General features: G+C 54.2%; 1 protein-coding gene across 1 annotated transcript in view; it reads left to right on the plus strand.

Annotated features, from left to right (window-relative positions):
- The window catches only part of NOTCH3 (notch receptor 3), a 35,767-nt gene extending 19,393 nt beyond the window's left edge, over positions 1 to 16,374 (plus strand). Inside the window, exons 25-33 of the mRNA XM_058727658.1 lie at positions 867 to 1,199; positions 3,436 to 3,590; positions 3,680 to 3,902; positions 4,909 to 4,993; positions 7,405 to 7,567; positions 9,162 to 9,466; positions 9,743 to 9,890; positions 13,113 to 13,210; positions 14,265 to 16,374. Coding sequence (XP_058583641.1) covers positions 867 to 1,199; positions 3,436 to 3,590; positions 3,680 to 3,902; positions 4,909 to 4,993; positions 7,405 to 7,567; positions 9,162 to 9,466; positions 9,743 to 9,890; positions 13,113 to 13,210; positions 14,265 to 15,317 — 2,563 coding nt within the window. The 3' untranslated portion in view covers positions 15,318 to 16,374. The remainder of the gene's footprint in view (positions 1 to 866; positions 1,200 to 3,435; positions 3,591 to 3,679; positions 3,903 to 4,908; positions 4,994 to 7,404; positions 7,568 to 9,161; positions 9,467 to 9,742; positions 9,891 to 13,112; positions 13,211 to 14,264) is intronic.
- The last annotated feature ends 1,362 nt before the right edge of the window (positions 16,375 to 17,736 follow it).

Raw genomic sequence — 17,736 nt, forward strand, 5'->3', positions numbered from 1 at the left:
GCAAGCAGGCTCTGCACTGTCGGTGCAGAGCCCGATGTGGGGCTTGAGCTCAGGAACCGGGTCATAACCTGAGCTGCAATCAAGAGTCAGACCCTTAACCGGCTGAGCCACCCAGGTGCCCCCAACTCTACTTCTTTTGTCCCTCTGTTTGCCTAGAACCCTTCTCTCACTTTTATCTCCCTGTCCTCATTGTCTCCCACTCCCCTCCTCACTCACCCTGGCCTCTGCCATTTCTCAGGTACCCCAGGCTTGGTCCTACCTCAGGGTCTTTGCACTGACCGGCTGTTCTCTCCGCCGGGAATACTCTTCCCTGAGGAAGCCACATGGCTCCTCCCTCATCTCCTTGAAGCTTTTGCTCAACCAGTCGCCCTTTCTCAGGGAGCTCCTCCCTGGCCACCCCGACACATCTCCCGCTTCATTTTTCTCCTTAGCGTTTAGTTCCAAAAAGGGCCGTGTGTGTGTGTGTGTGTGTGTGTGTGTGTGTGTGTGTTTACATTTAGCTTTCACTCGTGTACAGTTGGAAGACTGTGTTTTCTGCTCTTTCCATCTCATTTAATGTCTGTCTCTGCCCGCTGGAATGCCTGCTCTCCAGGGGCAAGGATTTGTGTCCGAGCCACATCCTGGGTGCGTACAGCCATATCCAGCACCCCGCAGGCCTCTGTCAATATTTACTTATCAATAGTTCGTGAAGGAATAGCTGGATTTGCAGAAAGCCTGGCACGTGCCGGATACATTCTAGTTCTCCCTCTCTCTCGGCCTCCTCTCGCTGTCCGACCCCTACTCCCGCCCCACCCCATGTGTCTGGAGTCCGGGCTCCCTCTGGTGTGTGGTTGGATGACCCCTGACCCCCGCCTCCCCTCCCCCAGCCCCGTGTACGAGAAGTACTGTGCGGACCACTTTGCGGACGGCCGCTGCGACCAGGGCTGCAACACGGAGGAGTGCGGCTGGGACGGGCTGGACTGCGCGGGCGAGGTGCCCGCCCTGCTGGCCCGCGGCGTGCTGGTGCTCACCGTGCTGCTCCCGCCCGAGGAGCTGCTGCGCTCCAGCGCCGACTTCCTGCAGCGGTTGAGCGGCATCCTGCGCACGTCGCTGCGCTTCCGCCTGGACGAACACGGTCAGGCCATGGTCTTCCCGTACCACCGGCCCGGCCCTGGCGCCGAATCCCGGAACCGGCGGGAGCTGGCCCCGGAGGTGATCGGGTGAGTGGCCCCCACGCTTGAGGGAGCCCGCCGCAGGTGCAGACCTAGGGGCGAAGGAGCAGTGTTGATCAGGTCTCGTGTGTTTCACTTCCCTTAACGTGCGTGTTTCACTTCCCTTAACGTGTTCGAGAGTCGTCTTGGGAGAGCGTCCAGCGCGTCTCAACTTCAGCCTGTTGACATTTGGGGCTGGATCATCCCTTCTGTCCTTCCTTCCTTCCTTTTTTTTTTTTTTTTTTTAACGTTTATTCATTTTTGAGAGACAGAGCTCGAGTGGGGGAGGGGCAGAGAGAGAGTGGGAGACGAAAGCTGAAGCAGGTTCCAGGCTCTGAGCTGTCAGCACAGAGCCCAACGCAGGGCTTGAACCCCGAACCCTGAGGTCTTGACCTGAGCCGAAGTCGGATGCTTAACCAACTGAGCCACCCACGGGCTCCGGGGCTGTGTCATGCTTTGCTGTGGGGGGTGGTCTGGTGCACTGTAGGATGCTTAGCAGCAGCATGCTTGGTCTCCACCCACTACATGCAGGTAGCATCCCCTCCTGCCACAAGATGCGACAACCCAAAACACCTCCGGCTACTGGCAAGGGTCCTTGGGGAGCAGAGTGGTTAAGGGCGTGCGTGCTTTTAGTTTTTTACAAATGGAAATCAGAGAACTTTCCTGATGGTGGCCTGGTAGAGCGGTCAGAAGGGAGGTGTGGCCCCTGAGCTGGGATGGGGCCCTGACAGAGGAGGGCTGGATTCTAGAGATGGAGGGCAGGGGCTCTGACCGGGTAGGGCTGGAATAGGGACATGATGTGCTAGTCCCTGGGTGCATTGATGGGGTTACTGGAGGGGTCTCATCAAGAAAAAGGACACAGGGGGGTGCCTGGGTGGCGCAGTCGGTTAAGCGTCCGACTTCAGCCAGGTCACGATCTCGCGGTCCGTGAGTTCGAGCCCCGCGTCGGGCTCTGGGCTGATGACTCGGAGCCTGGAGCCTGTTTCTGATTCTGTGTCTCCCTCTCTCTGTGCCCCTCCCCCGTTCATGCTCTGTCTCTCTCTGTCCCAAAAATAAATAAAAAACGTTGAAAAAAAAAATTTAAAAAAAAAAAAAAAAGAAAAAGGACACAGGGTGATAAACAGGGGTCACTTTCAGGCTTGCAGAATCTGAGGAGTCAGGGGGTGTCGTGGAGGCCCCCCAGGAGACAGCCAGAGGCTGAAGACATGGACAAGAAAGACAAAAGGGTGTTGAAGCCCTGGGAGGGACTCAGAGGAGTGGGGACAGAAGAATGATCTGGGAACAGTGAGATAAAGATTGGTTGAGGGAAATCAGCTCAGGAAGAAGGGGAGTTGGGGCACCTGGGTGGCTCAGTCAGTTGAGCTTCCGACTTTGGCTCGGGTCACGATCTCACAGCTCTGAGTTCGAGCCCCGAGTCCCTGTGCTGACAGCTCAGAGCCTGGATCCTGCTTCAGATTCTGTGTCTCCCCCTTTCTCTGCCCCTCTCTCACTTGCGCTTTCTCTCTCTCTCTCTCCCTCTCTCAGAAAAGTAAAATAAAATAACCATTAGAGAAAATACATGGAAAATGTTTAAAAAAACAAAGGAGAAGGAGCAGCCAGGGAGATAGGAGGAGAACCAGGCCATGTGGCACTAAGGATCTCACGGCAAGATGGAGTTTGGAGGGCTGGGTTCCTGGAAGCAGAGCCTGAGGCAGGGATTCAGATACATGTGCCATTCGGAAGGGGCACTCTCAGGAGAGAGGGAAAGAGAGAAGCAGGATGTGGCAGGGAGCAAACGAGGCAGAAGGAGTCTCAGTCTGGCCTCAGGGAGCTCTAGAGCATGACCGGCACTTCAGAGTCCTTGTGACAGGAGGGCACCTTTGTACCCCCCAAATCAGCCAGTCACCGGCTGAGGGCTGCCCTAAGGGGTGTCCCCTCCCACGTGAAGAGGTCCCCACTTTGCTGAGGGTCATCTGTTAGAAGTCAGCGCTCACAGTAGTTGGGGGACGGACGCACCGGCCTGGTAAAGGAGACTGGCATCCACTGGAGATCTTGATGTGAAAACAGTGCCCAGTGCCCACTGGATTCGTGGCTGGGGGGACACTGGTGGCCACAGCAAGACTGGTTTGGGGTGGGGGCGTGGTGAGGGGGGCCTTGCCAACGTGGTGCGTGGAGACCGCTCTTTTGAGTCCAGGGCATGGGGCTCCGTGCCTGGCCGGCAGCAGGTTGAGCTCCCCTCCCCCGTCCTTCCCTTGGGTCCCCGAAGCTCTGTGGTGATGCTGGAGATTGACAACCGGCTGTGCCTGCAGTCACCGGAGAATGACCACTGCTTCCCCGACGCCCAGAGTGCGGCCGACTACCTGGGAGCCTTGTCGGCGGTGGAACGCCTTGACTTCCCGTACCCGCTGCGGGCCGTGCGAGGTGAGGCCTGGCCTGGTGGCAGGGTGGGGGGTGGGGGCGGGGTGGGGCGGCCGGCCCGGGGCTGAAGCCCTCTGCTTCCCACCCCGCAGGGGAGCCGCTGGAGCTGCCGGAGCCGAGCATGCCGCTGCTTCCGCTGCTGGCCGCCAGCGCCGTCTTCCTGCTGGCCATCCTCGTGCTGGGCGTCATGGTGGCCCGGCGCAAGCGTGAGCACAGCACCCTCTGGTTCCCCGAGGGCTTCGCGCTCCACAAGGATGTGGCTGCCGGCCACAAGGGCCGCCGGGAGCCCGTGGGCCAAGACGCGCTGGGCATGAAGTAAGGACCCCGCCCACTCCCGGTGGCTGACTGGGGGCGGGGCTTGGGAGCCCTTGAGCCCACTTTGACCCGACTGACCTCTCGTCCCCACCAGACCCTAGCTTCAGACTCCAGCCCAGATCCCTTGACCACTGACCGACTCCATGATCTCGGGGGGGGGGGCACCCCTGACTTGTGACCCCCTGACCCCCATGTCCTGTATCTCCGCTCCCCTGACTCGAATCCTGCTCTGACCGCCCCCTGACCCTGCCTTGATCCTGGCCTTTCCAATTTCACCAAGATACTCAAGATGTGTTCCCACGTGACTGCTGGCCTCATGATCCTTATCTGCACCCCGACCCCTCACGGAGCCCTGACCCTATCATCTATGACCGCCCCCCCCCCCCCCCCCAAATACCACCTCTGGCTCTAACCCACCCTGACCTTTGACCCCACCTCTGACCCTCTTTCCACCCCCAACTCAGTGTTCATTCTCCATGATCCTCAATCCTGGCCTTGGCCCTGGGCCTCGCCTCCAACTCCCTTATCTGTCCCTCAAGACCCCCCAACCCTGCCCTGCCCTAACCCCAGAATGTACCCCTCTCCTGCGATCCCATGACTTCCTGACTCTTCAGTACAACCTACTTAATCCTGGCTGCATCCTTACCTGTGGGGAGGATAACTACATCCTCATGACTCCTGATGTCATCCTGTGTATTCTCTGCTATATGCCTGTGACCCTCACCTATCCCACAGCCCACTGTTCTGACCCCTGACCCCGTTCTTGGCCCTTCCCCGATTCCACCTTAAGACCCTGGCTGCCACCAATCATAACCCCTGACTATCCCCCCCCCAGTGACCTTAACTTCATCCTGCAGCCTCTCTTTGGACTCTGTATCTTGGACCCCAGAACCCAACCCCTGCTGGCCTCTGGGGGCTTGTCTCTGACCCCACCCCAAATCCTCCTTCCAGGTTGCATGTCTCAATTGTCTCTTCTCCCCTCCCCCCCTTCCCATTGTGCCCACAGGAACATGGCCAAGAGCGAGAGTCTGATGGGGCAGGTGGCCACAGACTGGATGGACACTGAGTGCCCAGAAGCGAAGCGACTGAAGGTGGTGTCCTTTCTCTGACCCCTGCCCTCGGAGTTCTGGGTGGAGGGCCCCTGATGGTCAGTGGGAGAGTCGTGGGAAGTCTCCGTTTTCCCTGGCTCTGGGGAACAGTCATGGTGGCCGCCCCATCCTGCCCCTCTCTAACCAGGGCCCTGCTCCCAGGTCCGTGTGGGGTCTTCTGGAGCGGAGCCCCTGACCTAGACAGCAACTCTGCTCTCTCACTGTGGGGTCCCACTTTGTCCAGGGTGCCCAGCCTGAAAGTGCTCCGAGCTGGTTTTAAACACCCTTTCCTGTACTGGGCCCACACCCGTGGGCTCTGTCTTGGTCAACTTACACAGCCGTTACAAAATACCACAGACTGGGGGTCTTAAATGACAGATACTTCTTTTCTCACAGTTCTGCAAGCTGGAAGTCAGGGAACAAGGTGCTGGCAGGGTTGGGTCGTGGTGAGGGCTCTCTTCCGGGCTTGTAGACAGCCGCCTTCCCTGTGTGTCCTCACGTGGTGCTCTTCTGTGTGCATGGAGGGAGAGCGCTCTGGGGTTTCTTCCTCTTACAAGGATCTCAGTCCTGTTGGTTTAGGGCCCCACCCTTATGACCTTGTTTAGCCTTGATTATCTCCTTAAAGGTCTTCTGTCCAAATACTCTTGTTTGTTGGAGATGAGAGCTTCAACATACGATTTTGGGGGGACAACAGTTCAGTCTGTAACACGTTCCTGCCAACATTCCCTTATACTTGCTAGATGTCTTGAACACACGCAAGCATCCTATTTTGTCTTTCGAAGGACCCTGTAAAGCAGCTGTTGATATACATCTCAATTCTCAGCCACCTCTCCCTGGCTAGATTTTAATGTTTGTGAAATGGAGACATCTGTTACAATTGACAGCTGGAAGAAATCTGTTCACCTCAGGCTTTTCTTTTTCTTTCTTATCCCCACGTGTGTATTAAGTAGATAGCAGAATAGGGTTTATTTATTTATTTATTTATTTTTGAGAGAGAGAGAGACACAGTGCAAGTGTGGGGAGAGGCAGAGGGAGACACAGAATCTAAAGCAAGCAGGCTCCAGTCTCTGAGCTGTCAGCACAGAGCCCGATGCAGAACTCGAACTCACAAGCCATGAGATCATGACCTGAGCCAAAGTCGGATGCTTAACCAACTGAGCCACCCAAGTGTCCCATGCAGTAAGTTTTTGATGGCATTTTGGCATTGCAGAATGACAGCATTATCCTGATTTTGCTAATGAGAAGCTCAGAGCTCTAACGTGATCTGTCAGGTGACGGACAGCTAATCAGAAAGGATCAGGGAGGCTGGGACAGCTGTCCATCACCTGGCTCTCCCCTTTCATGAAATTCAACTCTCCGCCTGGGTCCTTAAGCTCAGGTCTGGCTTGATCAGGCTGTGTTTGGTGCCTGAGGGCTCCTAAATGTCCTGGCAGGCTAGTTAAGAATATTCTGTCCTGAAGGGCACCTGGGTGGCTCAGCCGGTTAAGGGTCCAGTCTTGATTTCATCCAGGTCATGATCTTGAGGTCCTGAGATTGAGCCCCACATTGGGCTCAGTCCAGAGTGTGGAAACTGCTTGGATTCTCCCTCCCCCACTTATGCTCTCTCCCTCTCTCTCTCTCTCTCTCTCTCTCTTTCAAAATAAATATACTGAAGAAGAAAAAAAAATTAAAAAATACCAAAAAAAACCCCAAAAAACATTCTGTCCTATTTCCATAACATCACTATGCCTCTTGGACCCTGAGTCTGAAATTTATCAAGCTCCTGCTAGGGGCCCAGGTGCTATGCTTGTGAAGGTAAACTGATACATTTGTGTCTATTTTGTCCTGATACCTCATGTTCATGTTCACAGTACTGGGTAGGAGTCCCACGTGGTATCCAGGGCCGCTCTTTGCTTCTCTCTTTCTCTCCCACCCATTCAGCCTTTTCTCAGAGTAAAATTGATCCTTGAAGGACCAGCCCCCCACCCCCGCATTTCTTTTACTAGTGATTTGTAGTTTCCAGAATGCAAATTTTGCATTTCTTCTATTAAATTTAATTCTAAATGCTTTACTCTTCCTGATGCTGTCGTCGTGGGATTGTTCTCTCAATTTCGTTTTCAGCGTGTTCGCGTCTAGGGTATAGACAGGTGTCTACTGACAGGGGCTGTGCTCCGTGTCTTTTCCTTGATCACCCACCTTGGATTCCCAGCCCTCCCCACTTCCTACCCAGATTAAAATCCCACGTCTTCCTTTTATGGGTTCTCTGAGCCCCAGTATGTCAGTTTCCTGTTTCCATATGTAGAAAAGAAGCAGGATATTCGTGGTTTCTTGGGGCCGTGTGTGCATCTCCGCAAGAGAAAGCTGTGAGGATGCCCAGACTGTCCCTCTAACTATCTCTCGACTCTTTGTGAGAGCCTGGGTCCTTGTGCCTCCAGGTAGAGGACCCTGGCGTGGGGGCCGAGGATGCTGTGGACTGTCGCCAGTGGACTCAACACCACCTGGTTGCAGCTGACATCCGTGTGGCACCAGCCATGGCCTTGACGCCCCCACAGGGCGATGTGGATGCTGATGGCGTGGATGTCAACGTGCGTGGCCCAGGTCAGTGGTGATGCCTTCCCCCTCCAAGGATGCCCTTACCAGTCCTGCCTGGGAAAAGTTGCATCTGGGTCTGTGTCCTGGGGAGAGTTGGGTCTGTCTGGGGGTGTGTGTTAATCAGGACTCTTGGTTGTAAGTCATAATAGCCCAGCTCAAACTAGTTTAAGTAAAACGAGAGATTTACTGGCTCTTGTAACCGAAAGCATCATGGATATTTGGGTCCAGGACTCCAGCCCGAGGAGGCTTTCTCCGGGGGGCACGACAGCCACAGACCTGACCAACCTTGTAAAACCTTTGTTACCGGGGCGCCTGGGTAGCTCAGTCAATTAAGCATCTGACGCTTGGTTTCAGCTCAGGTCCTGATCTCACAGTTCGTGGGTTCAAGGCCCACACCAGACTCTGTGGTGACAGCATGGAGCCTGCTTGGGAATCTCTCTCTCTTTCCTCTCTCCTCTCTTTCTGCCTTTTCTGACCACTCACCCACGCTCAGTCTCTCTCAAAATAAATAAATAAACATTAAAAAGAAAAAAATAAAACCTTCATTACCAGTTACCCTAGCAAAAGTCCCAGGATGAGTTCTGATTGGATGGACTAGAGTCACCTGCCCATCCCTCAACTAATCAGTGTGGCCGGGGGGCTGGAATATGCAGATTGACTGCAGGTCTGGGCCTAATGCCTCTCCTTGAGCCAAGGATTGGGTTTAGCTCTACTCGGGGCTTGAGGATGGAAAATGGGGTGCTTATGGCTCCCTAAGGGAAACGAGCAAATGCTCATGCAGAGCGTAGCAGATCACATTATTTGGATTCTCTCGGATCTGTCTTTCCTGCATTTCAGGGTATTCCTCCCCCCAGCTCGTTTTGCTTTCATCCCAAATGACCTGCACTGATGGCTCTTTTCTGAAATTCCTCAGGCCACCAGGGCCTGAAGTGCCTGGGATTTTATGTCTCTGGGGTGGTTCTTTTTTTTTTTTTTAAGTTTATTTATTTATTTTTGAGACACAGAGAAAGAGAGAGACAGAGAATCCCAAGCAGGCTCCGCGCCCTGTCAGTGCAGAGCCTGATGCGGGGCTCGAACTAATGAACCGTGAGATTATGACCTGAGCTGAAATCAAGAGTTGGGCGCTTAACCAGCTGACCCACCAGGCGCCCCCTGGGGTGGTTCTTCACTAGCAGGTGGGGGAGCATGAAAGACACAGCTCAAGCGGGATTACACCTCTGCGGTACCTGAGTCCACCTTCAGGATCGGGCTGAAATAACCCCCTGGGAATTTGCCTGATGTTGAACGCTTGCTTCTTCCTCCCTCCCTTGTCCTGTATCTGCCTTGGGAGCCCTTCTGTGACAAGTCACCTGCCCGTGCATCCTTATCCTGCCCTGGCTTCTCGGGTACCTGGCACAGATGCCATGAGTGTCTGTGTGTGCGTGCATGCACACGCATGTGCATGTGTACACACGTGCACATGTGGGTGCAGATGGGAGGACTCATCGCTCCCTCTTGTGACCCTTGTGTCCCGCCTCCTGCTAATGCAATGCCCTCAGTCGCATTCGCTGGCAAGGCCCCCTGTGCCCACCTCCCCGTGACACATTCCCGGCCTTTGCAGACGGCTTCACCCCACTGATGCTGGCCTCTTTCTGTGGCGGGGCTCTGGAGCCAATGCCCACCGAGGAGGATGAGGCAGAAGACGCGTCAGCCAGCATCATCTCAGACCTGATCTGCCAGGGAGCCCAGCTTGGGGCACGGACTGACCGCACGGGCGAGACAGCCCTGCACCTCGCTGCCCGCTATGCCCGGGCCGATGCGGCCAAGCGGCTGCTGGATGCCGGGGCAGACACCAATGCCCAGGACCATTCAGGCCGCACTCCTTTGCACACTGCTGTCACCGCTGATGCCCAAGGCGTCTTCCAGGTGAGGTGGACCTGCCCTTTTGGACTTCGGAGCTGGCAGCCGACATGAGGCATCAGCCAGGCCTGGGTTTGAGCCCTGGTCCTACGAGACGGAGCTTGCTTTTCTCCTTTGTTAAATGGGGGGTCTGTGGGAGTATGGGGCCTGGCAGGTACCTGCTTCCTGGACTTCATGGAGTCTATAGGGGACGTGGGGGTGGGGGAGCTCAGGGGACTTGGCGATGTACCTGGTCCTTCTGTTCCTGCCGTGACCCTCCCTTCTGCACACCTTCCCTTCTAGATTCTCATCCGGAACCGCTCCACAGACCTGGATGCCCGCATGGCAGATGGTTCAACGGCGCTAATCCTCGCGGCCCGTCTGGCGGTGGAGGGCATGGTGGAAGAACTCATTGCCAGCCATGCTGATGTCAATGCTGTGGATGAGCTTGGTACGCTGTGGGGAGTAGCCGTGGGTGGAGGCTGAGAGGGGGCACCTGGGCCCTAACTGTAGGTGTTAACTCACACCCACACTGAGACCCAATCACTGAAACTCACGCACGTGCAACAGAGTGTTTTGTTTTTTGGGTTTTTTTTTTTAATGTTTACTTTTTGTTTATTTTTGAGAGAGAGACAGAGTGTGAGTGGGGGGAGGGGCAGAGAGAGGGAGACAGAACCCGAAGCAGGCTCCGGGCTCCAAGCTGTCCGCACAGAGCCCGACGCGGGGCTGGAACTCACGAACCGTGAGATCACGACGTGAGCCGAAGTCGGATGCTTAACCGACTGAGCCACCTAGGCGTCCCACATGTAACAGAGTTTTGATGTGGACTTACACTCACATGTTTTGTGTGTGTGTGTGTGTGTGTGTGTGTGTGTGTGTGGCATTTGCTAGCCCATATGACACCTCCGTGACTTAGAAAAAGGTGGCCTTCCCGAAGACACTTCATTTCCGTTTGCTTTAGCAGAAGAACTTACTGTGCTGCCCTCTGCTGGACAGCTGGTATAGTACATTTGCAAATTGGCCAAATCCATACGTGATGGCAAATACCTCTGCGGAGGTGGCTTGCTTGCACAGATCCCGACCTTTCTGGAGCAGGTGTTCTCAACCTCTGCACCATTTACACTTGGGGTTGGATGATTCTTTGTGCTGGGGGCTGTCCTTGCAATGTAGGATATTAAACAGCGTCCCTGGCCTTGACCCACTAGATGCCAGCAGCACCCGACTCCCCAGCTGCGACAACCAAAAATGTCTCCAGACATTGGCAAATGCCCCTGGGTGGGGGGATCACCTCTGTTTGAGAACTGTGGCTCTGGAGAACCACCGTCCAGTAGGACTTTCTGTGTTGATGGAAATCATTCTTGGTCTGTGATGAGCAATGTGGTGGCCCCTGGCCACATGTAGTGGCTTTTGAGCACTTGAAATGTGGCTAGGGCAAATGAAGAGCTAAATGTTTTGTTTCATTTAATTTTTTAACCTTTGTTTTGCCTGCTTTCTTTAACAAGCTTTATTTATTTATTTTTAAAAATGTTTTTATTTATTTTGAGACAGAGAGAGACAGAGTGCAAGCAGGGGAGGGGAAGAGAGAGGGGGAGACACAGAATCCGAAGCAGGCTCCAGGCTCCGAGCTGTCAGCACAGAGCCTTCCGCGGGGCTCGAACTCACGGAGTGTGAGATCATGACCTGAGCTGAAGTCGGATGCTTAACCGACTGAGCCACCCAGGCGCCCCTAAAAAGCTTTATTTAGATGTAATTCACATACAATACAATTCAGCCATTTAAAGCATGAAATCCAGTGGCTTTTAGTATAATCACATAGCTGTGCAACTATCATCATAGTAAATTTCATTTTATTTATTTATTTTTAATGTTCATTTATTTTTGAGACAGAGACACAGCATGAGCAGGGAAGGGGCAGAGAGAGAGGGAGACACAGAATCTGAAACAGGCTCCAGGCTCTGAGCTGTCAGCACAGAGCCCGACGCGGGGCTCGAACTCACGAACTGTGAGATCATGACCTGAGCCGAAGTCGGACGCTTAACCGACTGAGCCACCCAGGCGCCCCTCATCATAGTAAATTTTAGAACATTTTCACCACCTGGAAGAGAAGCCCTCACCATTAGCTGACACCCTCCAATCTTCTTACCTTCCCAGCCGTAGACAACCACTTAAACACATACTTTCTGTATGGATTTTCCTACTCTGAATGTTTCCTAACATTCATTGGCTGCTGCTCCTATGAACATTCATGTACCGGTTTTTGTGTAGACATATGTTTTCATTTCTCTTGGGTACACAACTAGGAGCGAAATTGCTGAGTCATATGGTAACTCTATGTTGAATCTTGTGAGGAGCGGCCAGACTTTTCCACAGTGCCTGCCCTGTGTCACATTCCTGCCGGCCGTGCATGAGGGTTCCAGTTTCTTCACGTGCTCGCAGATAGTTGTTATTAACTGTCTTTTGTTACAGCCTTCCTAGTGGGTGTGAATTGGTATCTCGTTGTGGTCTTGATTTTTATTTCCCTGGTGGCTAATGATGTTGAGCATATTTCCATGTGCTTACTGGCCATGTGTATATCTGCTTTGGAAAAATGTCTATTTTGATGCTTTGCCCGTTTTTTAAAAAGTTAATTTATTATTTGAAAGAGAGAGAGAGAGAGAGAGAGAGCATGTGCACGAGTGGGGGAGGGCAGAGAAAGAGGGAGAGAGAGAGAGAATCCCAAACAGGCTTCATTCTCAGCATGGAGGTTACCCCAGGGCTTGATTCCACAATGGTGAGATTTTGACCTGAGCCAAAATCAAGAGTCAGACGCCCAAATGACTAAGCCACCTGGGCGTCCCTGCCTGTTTTTAAATTGGGTTTTTGTTTTTTTATTATTGAGTTAGAAGACTTCTTTATATATTTTTGGTATAAGTCTCTTATCAGATACGTGGTTTATAAAGATTTGTCCCATTTTGTAGGTTTTCTTTTTGCTTTCTTGGTGGTGTCCTTAGGAGCACAGACATTTTAATTTAGATGAGATCCAATTTATCTATTTCTGTTGTTACTGTTTTGTTTTGTTTTGGTTTGGTTTTTTTTGGTGTCCTAGCTAAGAATCCTTTGCCTAAATCAAGGTCATGAAGTTTTACTCCTCTGTTTTCCCCTAAATGTTTTATAGTTTGAGCCCTTACATGTAGATATTTGATTCATTTGAGTTGATTTTTGTATTTGGTGTGAGGTAGGGATCCAGCCCCATTCTTTTGTACGTGGAGATCCAGTTGTCCCAGCACCATTTGTTGAGAAGGCTAGCCTTTCCCTATTGAATGGTCTTGGCAGCTGTGTTGTTTAATTTTAATCAGTGTAAATCTAAAGAGCAGTGTGTGCTTGGTGGCTACTGCATTGGACAGGCACAGCGCTAGCTACAACCGAGTGAGGTCCACATAGTACCCCTGCCTGTGTATGGAGAGTCACGCACTGTAGGTGTGCACACACACGCACAGTGTCTCTCTTGGACAGAGAGCGTCATCCCACAGGTCTGCACATATAGGGACCCAAACACATGATCAGGCACTCATGGGAGGTCCCCCCACCCGCCTGCCTGCCAGGCCATATTCTAGACACTTTCTGTCCCCCCGGCCGTGGGACCCTAGCAAATGAGCTTAGTCCTAACCCTAACTTCTCCCCCCACCCCCTACAGGGAAATCAGCCTTACACTGGGCAGCAGCCGTCAACAATGTGGAGGCCACGTTGGCCCTGCTCAAAAATGGAGCCAACAAGGACATGCAGGATAGCAAGGTGAGCCCCAGCCCTTGACCCACCAGGCAGTCAGTCCTAAATATGGCAAAGAGCAGGGTGGGGTGGGTTAGTGGGGGCATTCATCTTGCCTGCAGCCAAGTTAGGATTTGGACCTAACAGCCTCTAACAGTGGATTAGAGGAGGAAGCGTGTGGCAGTTGCTGTGTGACCTTGGGCAAATCGCTGAACATCTCTGAACCTCAGTGTCCTCATCTGTGAAGTGGGGAGGCAACAGTACCCACCTCGTTGTTGTCTCCTGAGGATTCACTGAAATAACGCATTTGCAAAATGCTTACTAGATCCTCAATAAAAGGTAACTGTTAACGATCATTGTTTTAAAAGCCTTGCAGGGTGAAATTACTCTCCTCATTTTATAAATGGGAAGAGTGAGGCTCAGAGGGGCACAGGGATGGATTCTGTCCTTATCTGACATTTGGATATTTTATCCATTACAGATTTTTTGGCCAACAAGCGTAATTTAAGAAAGGGTTGCATTAAAATATCATTTAGTTTGATGATTGGCTTTAAAAAAATTTTTTTTTTTTTAACATTCATTTATTATTGAAAGACAGAGTCAGAGCGTGAGCAGGGGAGGGGCAGAGGGAGAGGGAGACACAGAATCTGAAGCAGGCTCCAGGCTCTGAGCTGTCAGCACAGAGCCCGACTTGGTGCTTGAACTCAACAAACCGCGAGATCATGACCTGAGCTGAAGTCGGACGCTCAACCGACTGAGCCACCCTGGCGCCCCCGATGATTGGTTTTTGACGCCCCCTTAAGTTTTGTGCCTAAGGGGAGTGCCTCACTTTCCTCACCCTAGTCCTGGCCCTGGGGCATGACGCTTAGTAGGCACTGGACGGATGTGCTTTAAAGGAAAGAACTTGCCTAGTTTCCCCTCAGCAGAGCCAGGATCCCATCCAAGCTCTGCTGGGCTGGAGAGTGTGGCTTCTTAGCTGGTTTCCACCAGAGGCTAGAAGGCCGCCAGACCTTGGCCAGGAGTTAATCCGGGTTCTTGGGATGCTGATCTGTCGTGGGTTCTGTGCCTCACTCCCGCTCAGGAGGAAACTCCACTATTTCTGGCCGCCCGGGAGGGCAGCTATGAGGCTGCCAAGCTGCTGCTGGACCACTTCGCCAACCGCGAGATCACAGACCACCTGGACAGGCTGCCGCGGGACGTGGCCCAGGAGCGGCTGCACCAGGACATCGTGCGCCTGCTGGACCAGCCCAGTGGGCCCCGGAGCCCTCCCGGCCCGCACGGCCTGGGGCCCCTCCTCTGCCCACCGGGGGCCTTCCTCCCGGGCCTCAAGGTGGCACAGTCTGGGGGCAAGAAGAGCCGGAGGCCACCCGGGAAGGCGGGGCTGGGGCCGCAGGGCGCCCGGGGGCGGGGCAAGAAGCTGACGCTGGCCTGCCCTGGTCCCCTGGCCGAGAGCTCAGTCACGCTGTCGCCCGTGGACTCGCTGGACTCCCCACGGCCCTTCGGTGGGCCCCCCGCGTCCCCTGGCGGCTTCTCCCTTGAGGGGCCCTATGCGGCTGCCACCGCCACGGCTGTGTCCCTGGCACAGCTCGGTGGCGCGAGCCGGGCCAGTCTAGGGCGCCAGCCCCCCGGGGGCTGCGTGCTCAGCTTGGGTCTGCTGAACCCCGTGGCCGTTCCCCTCGACTGGGCCCGGCTGCCGCCACCTGCCCCGCCGGGCCCCTCGTTCCTGCTGCCGCTGGCGCCGGGACCCCAGCTGCTGAACCCCGGGACCCCCGTGTCGCCCCAGGAGCGGCCCCCACCGTACCTGGCGGCCCCGGGACACGGCGAGGAGTACCCGGCAGCCGGCGCCCACGGCAGCCCCCCCAAGGCCCGCTTCCTGAGGGTCCCCAGCGAGCACCCTTACCTGACCCCCTCCCCCGAGTCCCCCGAGCACTGGGCCAGCCCCTCGCCTCCCTCCCTCTCGGACTGGTCAGACTCCACGCCCAGCCCAGCCACTGCCACCGGGCCCGCGGCCACAGCCGCTGGGGCGCTGCCTGCCCAGCCGCTCCCCCTTTCCGTTCCAGGCCCGCTAGCTCAGGCCCAGACCCAGCTGGGGCCCCAGCCCGAAGTCACCCCCAAGAGGCAGGTGTTGGCCTGAGAGCTCTCCAGTTCCTGGGTCTTGGGGGGCTGAACAGACATCCTGTCCTGATTCTCTCTCTCCCCCCGCTTCCTTTGTAGACCTTTCCCTTCTCTTTTCTCTCCACCAGCCTCCTCGTACCGGTCCGACTCCCCCTCAAAGTGTGGCTGAGATAGGTCCGCAGCCTCGGCTTTCAGTCCTGCTTTATTTATAGGGGGTGTGGGCTGACTCCCCCCCCACCCCCTGGGTCTTGAGATGAGCCTGGGGCCTCCTCCTGCACCCCCCCATCCCCATGCTTCCGTCCCTCCTCCCTCTCCTGCCTCCTCTGGTCTCTCTCCTTACACTCTGACACGAGTGAATTATTATTATTTTTTTTTACATTTTGTATAGAAACAAATTCATTTAAACAAACTTATTATTATTATTATTTTTTACAAAATATATATATGGAGACGCTCCCTGCCCCTGCAAACCCCCCAGTGCCCCCGTGGGGCTGAGTCTGTGGGCCCATTCGGCCAAGCTGGATCCTGTGTACCGAGTACACGGGCATGACCGGGATCCTGTGTACCGAGTACACAACCCTGGTGTGTACCAAGTAGGCACCCTTGGGCGCACCCTCCGGGGCGGGGGGCGGGTGAGACTTGGGAGCCTGTTTCCTCCCCCATGTCCCTCACTTCACTGCATTCCAGATGGAACTTGTTCTATAGCTTTGCTGGGGGGAGGGCTCTTCTGGCCCAGAGAGCCCGCCCCAGGTCCCCCCAACCCTAGAGCCGGGGCCATCTTGGGGAGCTGGGTGGGGGTGGCTGGTGAGAACGTGAGGACCAGGGGAGATGTGTGCATGTCACTTTGCCTCCCTCTAAATACGGGACTGCAGGAAGGGAATGAGCTGCCTGGTGGCACCCCTCCCCTGGTACTCCCCCACCCCCACCCCCCTGCCCAGCCCCGGGGGCAAAATAGAAGTATTTTTAGGCTATTTTTGTAATGTGGCTTCTGGTCACTATCCCTGTGTAGCTAAATTCCCTTGCATTGTACAGCCCCCAGTCCCCTCACCACCTAATAAAGGAATAGTTAACACTCAGCGTCCTTGGTCTGTGTCTCGAGAAGGTGGGGGTGGGGGGTAGTGGTGGGCCTTCTATACCTCTGTAGCCGACTTGAGTTCCCATCATGGGTTGAACCCATGCAGCTTGCCCGCTCACTCCTGCTTCCTCTCTTGGCAGATGACTCTGCTGATTAGTTCAGAGGTGGTCACCTGACTTCAGGTGAGCCAATCAAATTCCCTTTCCCCAGAAGTTCCTTAATGCAGATGCTGAGAAAGAGGTCACTTGGGGCTTCTAAGGCCATGGGCAGATGGAGAACTATGGGTGGCTAGTTTTATTGGCGGGGGGTGGGGGGAGTGCTTGGGTGGCCCCAGAGACTTGGAGGCAGTATCTGAGTTCCAGTTGGAGCGTCCATTCTAGTTAATTGAGCGTGCATTCCGTTGGCACCAACAGGTATTTAATAATTGCCTCCTAAGTGCCCGATGCTGCTTCTGCATGAATCTCACTTCTACCTTGTGCTCCCTTGGGTTCTGGAGACAATGCTGCACGTGTGTAATAAGTACTCCTTCGCACGTACCAGCGTAGATGGATTTCTCTGTCTTGCAACCAGTTGTGCTCCCAAACAAGGTTGTGTTTGCACTGGGACCCTCCGGGAAAGGAGGATGGGAGAATGTTCACTGATTCCTCCTGTCATTTTGCCATCGGCAGGTCCCTTCCCTTGCCTCCACGCTGACCTCGGTTCCTGAGTTTTGCCAAGAAAGAATTCAGAGCTAAACTCTCAAGTAAGTGAGAGTTGAATGGCAGTTAAAGAGACCTACAGATGGCAACTACACCAGGGGTCAGGGGTGTCTTGTTTTTTATACTTGCATGGGTTATAGGTCATAGCTAGGGGAGTCTCTAATTGCCTCCAATCATCTAAGGGACTCCTCCTGCCGGTTGGGAGGAGGGCAGTGGGGGCCCTGTATGGTCCTTGTGGAACCCTCATGGCAGCCTTCCCGCAGCAGGGGTGTCAAAACCGCGATGTAAATGTATAGTTATGAAGCTATGGAGGGCAGCAGTTATAGGGAAGAACAGCGCCCCCCCCCCCCCGCCCCCGTCCCTCCCCTTGACTCTCTCCGCCGTTTGGAATTTGATTTCCTCTCTTTTTATCAGTCAGAAAGGATCTGTTCCCTGCTCATATCTAGCTAACTGCCTACTCTGCCAATTTGGAGTGCTCTTGGTTGCCAGTGACACAAAAAACCTACTCAATAGGCTTAAACAGAAAAGGAATTTATTAGCTCATATAACTAAGAAGGACCAGCTTCGGGAAGATCGGATCTAGCAACTCAAATGAGGTAGGCGAACAAGTTCTGAGTTTCTCTTTATCTCTACAGCTTTTTCTCTGGGTATCAGTTTCACCCTCG

This window comes from Neofelis nebulosa, chromosome 4 (assembly GCF_028018385.1).
Source record: "Neofelis nebulosa isolate mNeoNeb1 chromosome 4, mNeoNeb1.pri, whole genome shotgun sequence".
NCBI classification, from domain to species: Eukaryota; Metazoa; Chordata; class Mammalia; order Carnivora; family Felidae; genus Neofelis; species Neofelis nebulosa.